Raw genomic sequence first — 5,148 nt, 5'->3', positions numbered from 1 at the left:
GAACAGGTAGAGCAGCAGGGGGTCCTTGGGAAACCCACACCTATGGAACCGGCTCCCCTTCCAGGGGTCTGTGCATCTTGCCCTGCATGGGAGGAGTTTTCAAATCATGTCACATCAGAACTTTGATGTTTCTCCTACTCTGGGCAGGTTCCGGGTGCCCCAAAGCGCTAGACATGGGAATTAGGCACAGGGGAGCAGTTGAATCAGGCTACAGAAGTTCTTCGTCGAGCTTCTTGTGAATTCGAATGGGCTGAAAACTGTGCGTTAGTCAAATGAACCCAGTGGGATAAATAGCACGCACTATGGAGGCTGTGAGTGGAATTTAGTTTGTGGCTCTCGGACGGAGAACTGATGTTCCGAGGCCCCCTTTTTCTGACATTTTTGTCTCGTTTTGTAGGATGGTATTTCATTTGACTGACTTGTCCGGAGCATTTTCTGGATAATACGATATGTTACGAACAATAGGATCCCACACTCAGAGCCACAATCAAAGTAGAGTAGTCGTACGGTACAATGACAGGGACTTAGAATTAACTGTGACAGAGCCATGATGTCATCTCCTAAGCAAGTAATACAATCTTACCTTTAGAAAGCGCTCTGGGAGGTAATCAGCTCCCCGGCATGTTAAATGTCTTCTGGGGTTTTTTCCTTTAACCTCCCAGCCGATCAATGTGTCCTCCTTGAAAGTGGAGCCTGGGCAGGCCAGCTAGGAGGCAGATGTGCCTTCACCTGAACTGGGCCGCATGCCCCATTTATAACTCCCGCCAGCCGGGAGTTTGACATGCTTGACCTCGATGCTCTGCCTTGCTGCTGCAGATTCTGTTTGGCAATGCATCCGTGGATAGGTATTTCACTATATCTAAACTTGCCTCAATTGGATCTTTCTAGTGTGTGCTGGTGCCAGGAACGTGCCGTAGGAAATGAGGGCTTTGTTTCCCTGTTTTTGATGTCTAACCATTGGCATGCTTGTTCGCCCCCAGGAGGACAACAACACAGCGCTGGTCGACAAACTGAAGCGATGTCAGCAGGAGAACGAGGAGTTAAAAGCTCGGATAGACAAACACATTGCGATTTCAAGGTAAAGAGAAAAGAGTCCAGTTTTTCCCATCTCCTCCTCCTACGTTTAGTGTCACTGGACCTCACACCCGCCCAGGCGCCTCCTGGGAGCGGGGTTGCAGAGGGTGGTGGAGCAGGTGCTGGTTTCTACCTGGGAAGCATGCTGGTGGCACTTCATGGCCTGACTGTCGGGGCCTGGGCTGGGCGCTGAGACCTAGGCAGGCCAGCCTCCCCCAGAGCCCCTGACTTAGTGGCGCTGAGATGCCTTCAGAGAGAGAACATCACAGGACCCACTGGGGAACCGCCCCACACAGGACAATCACGTGACATTCAGATGATCTGTGGGAGCGTCACGGAGCCTCCTGTGACATTGGCCCCAAAGAGCAGCTTTCTGTTTGGCTCCCACTTCCTGGGTTTCTTAGGCAGCCAATACCCATGCCCAGTAGCCCTGGGCAGGACTGCCTTTTATTATTTCAAAGGGGTCATTTTTCTGGACTCTCAAATTTAAAAAGGCAAGAACATTTTTTTTCAAGTCCATTTTTTAGAAATTCAGATCCATGCTCAGCTGGGTGTGGCTCAGTGGTCATGGTTCGAATCCTGGTCAGGGCACAGGCCTGGGTTGCAAGCTGATCCCCTGTAGGGGGCGTGCAGGGGACAGCCGATCAATGACTCTCATCATTGATGTTCCTCTCTCTCCCGCTTCCTCTCTGAAATCAATAAAAATAAAGACCCACGTGGTTTCTGGCTTTTTTTTGTCTTTAAGGCAACTGTCCAACGAGCAGGCCACCCTGCAGGAGTGGCTGGAGAAGGAGTCGAAAGTCAACAAGCGCCTGTCCATGGAGAACGAGGAGCTGCTGTGGAAGCTGCACAACGGGGACCTGTGCGGCTCCGACAGGTCCCCCTCGTCCCCCGCCATCCCCTTCCAGTCGCCGCGCAATTCCGGCTCCTTCCCCAGCCCCAGCGTGTCGCCCAGATGACACTTCTGCCCGCGGGAGACTGTCTGAGAGCACCGTCACAGGTCCGCAGGGCTGACCCACACCGTGGTCCAGGGATCAAGAGCCACGTGGGCCGACGTGTCGTGACCGCCCTAGAACTGGAACGTCTTGACCCCCTGCACCGGCTCCTTGGGAGACCGGAGCTCAGGAGGAACACGTGGCTCTCTGGCCGAGGGGCTCCTCCCCAAAGGATTTCGGAATCGATCTGCACGGACATTTGCACAAAGCACTTAAAGAACATTGCCTTTTCCACGTAAGCATAAGGGGGAAAACTCTCAGGGGCCTCTTCAGATAAAGATTTATAAGCTTTATAATGTTCTTCGCCACAGGCACCTTCTTGTGATTTTTATTTGGGGGACGTGTGAATAAAAGGGATGTAGCGAGTGTCCTGTGTCTGATGCTGCCTCCTTTGCTGTGTACTGCAAGTCAAAAGCTGCATATTTCCGGGTCTGTACTAATCAGCTAAGTCAGTGTATGCATCTCTGCAAAAAGCCATAGAAGGAAGAGCAATCGTTGCTTGAATGATGACGCCCTCTGCCACCCACTCCGCCCCGCCCTTGGACACGGGGTGGGGTGGGGAGTGACAGGAAGCGTTCCGACTGGTCCATGTCTGTGCAGTGTCTGTATCCTTTGGAAGTTTCTTGGCATTCTTTCAGTGTTCAGCCATGTCGGTCAAAACTAACAAGTTTGTGTTTTTTCCTGTAGACTTTTAATGTTCCCATGTGAACCTAACATTTTACAACGATCCATTTTCTCAGGCTACGAGCAAATGTAAAACCCCAATTTTTCTAAAATTCTGTAAAAAGAAAAGGGGCGGCAGCAGTGGATTGCTCCCGCCTTACGTTTACCGTGACCTAAGCTGTCCTCACTGATGTCAACTGTTGTCTTCTCCCCTGAGCCCCGCCTCCTCCCTTTCTTTCCTTCCCCCAGCCAGAGCCACAAAGGCAACCCTCCTACCTCCTTCCTATTCTCTGGGACAAGGCTAGTGGCACATGCTTTTCCAGAGCCAGCTCATCCTCAAGGTGCTCACACCACGCTCCAAATAAGCCACAGCCTGGACCTGAGAGTACAAGTTTTGGGAAACCCTAGAAGGAATATAGAACGAGAGAGTCATTGGCTCATGTTTATCAATGAACAGGAGTACCTTGATGAAACCAACGATGCAGCATCTCATAGAAGATCATGCCAAGTTCCCATGCACCCTTTGAGTAACTTTCTGTCTTTGGGGAGGTAGAATGGCCAGCTTCCGAGTAGAAAATGTGGCTTTTCCTACTCGTAGGCCTCTCCTCCAGGTTGCATTTCAGTTTCTCTTCCAAACTTCACTTATTACCTCCCCCAGTTCTCACACTTTGGGGGAGGTGGGAGGAAGCACTGTGGCTTCCCCGCCCCACCGCCTACCCCTGCACGGGTCAACATGGTGATGTCAGTACTTACTGATCTGCATTGCTGACGTCTGATGGCTGTACAGATAGCCCCATGATAAGAACGGGTTCAGGATACTAGAGGGGGGTCTTTGAGTCATCATTACATGTACATTACATAGCAAATTAGTATTCATGATGCATGGTGTTTTCTTTTTAATTATTAGTGATTGTGTCTGAAGTCTAGGCTTCACTAGTGTAGTGTGTATGTTACCTTCCGTGTGTGCTTCTGATGAACGGGAATAGGCCCACTGCCACCTTCCGAGATCTCTCTCTGCTTACCCTTTCCAGCTGTGCTCAGTGTCATTAGCCGAAGTTGGATTTGCCACCCGTGCCCGCGCATGGTAAATCTCGTGCTGATCCCCGCTCTCCTCCATACCCTTTAGGTGTCTGGGGAAACCAATCTTACACAGTTAGCATAAAGTGTCTTCAGAGACAACTGGAGGGAAGGTAGGAAACAACATGGGGAACTTGAAGATTGTTTTCAAACCAAATGTTTCACGTAGGATGTACAATGTCGGCACGTCGTACCGTATACGGATGTGTAAAAACTGTAATTGTGCTCAGTTTGTAATGATGCAAAGTGTATTTTTACCTTGATTAAATAAACTGCTGGAATATTTAATATAAGAAGTGCAACCTGTGACATACTTCACTCTCCCAGGGGCTACCCAGCGTACAGCCCTTCTCACAGCCCAGGCGTCAATGCTGTGCCTCCTCCTCAGCCATTTCCCAGGAATTTTCCAACGCAACCACAAAACAGGCCATGGGCTGAAATTTGGCTCACAGAGCTAAGCTTAGAATGAAGCTTCTCTTTTCTAAATTCAAAGCTGTGTGTTTTAGAGGAATAACTTTTGACTGGTTTTAACAATTTCCGCTCTTTAAGGTGAGAAAACTATGGTCTAAATATTTTTTTGCAGATGCTACAAAAGGTCTAAATGAAGTTGAATTTTCCTTGATCTGCATACCTATTTTATATTGAAAATTAAGCTTTTAAACACACATGCTGTAAATCTTTCTGAATGTACTAATCTAGAACTAGTTACTTCTGAGTGCAGCCTTTTTTTTTTAATAAAAAGCAAGTTTCTATGGGTTTTTTTGGATACTTCCATATCATAGTTCATATATAGTTACTACATTTTTAGATGCTCATGTATTGCGATTAAAATCAAATGGAAATTAAGGTTAACCCAAACATCTCTACCAACGAGTCCTTCTGCCAACCTAAAACACAAGCACTTAGAGGCCAGTTTTACATTTATTTTACAAAAACTTGATCATTTAATAGAGATGATTACATAAAGTTGTTCACATATATGCTCTCTAGGTATAAAAACCAGAAGTGCATATACGTAGGTAAGCAATCAGAAGACATGCTTTCTGTCCGAGGAGTTAACACGCCTATTCTTAGACCGGGTGACTTCCTGTGTGTTTGGATGTCTGGGTCTTACTCACGAGGCGGGGACTGGGGTTTGGCGCTGGACATCGGCCTCTGGCAAAGCCCGAGTCACAGGACGCCCGAGCTGGTGGTGTGCGCACGTGGGCTTCCCGTCAGTCCATGGCACTTCGCTTTCCAAGTCAGGAAAACTCAACAGTGGTAGCGACTGTGGTCTGTCCTTGGAGGTTCTGGGCCGTGCAAATGTAATATCCCGCGTCAATGGTCTCAAAGTCTTCCA

At 48.6% G+C, this 5,148-nt stretch overlaps 2 protein-coding genes across 4 annotated transcripts in view; one reads left to right on the top strand and one right to left on the bottom strand.

Moving 5' to 3' along the window:
- MTUS1 (microtubule associated tumor suppressor 1) overlaps positions 1-4,099 on the top strand; it is a 100,404-nt gene extending 96,305 nt beyond the window's left edge. For all 3 annotated transcript variants that reach the window (XM_015565282.1, XM_015565287.1, XM_015565291.1), the window contains 2 exons: positions 981-1,078; positions 1,820-4,099. In XM_015565282.1, the coding sequence (XP_015420768.1) occupies positions 981-1,078; positions 1,820-2,033 (312 nt within the window). In that variant the 3' untranslated portion in view covers positions 2,034-4,099. The remainder of the gene's footprint in view (positions 1-980; positions 1,079-1,819) is intronic.
- An 855-nt stretch (positions 4,100-4,954) lies between these two features.
- The window catches only part of PDGFRL (platelet derived growth factor receptor like), a 32,491-nt gene continuing 32,297 nt past the window's right edge, over positions 4,955-5,148 (bottom strand). Inside the window, 1 exon segment of the mRNA XM_006779638.2 lies at positions 4,955-5,148. This exon segment is cut by the window's right edge and continues 13 nt beyond it. Coding sequence (XP_006779701.1) covers positions 5,051-5,148 — 98 coding nt within the window. The 3' untranslated portion in view covers positions 4,955-5,050.

The sequence above is a fragment of the Myotis davidii genome, unplaced genomic scaffold (assembly GCF_000327345.1).
Source record: "Myotis davidii unplaced genomic scaffold, ASM32734v1 scaffold71, whole genome shotgun sequence".
Taxonomy (NCBI): domain Eukaryota; kingdom Metazoa; phylum Chordata; class Mammalia; order Chiroptera; family Vespertilionidae; genus Myotis; species Myotis davidii.
This window is presented reverse-complemented; position numbering and strand designations above follow the sequence as displayed.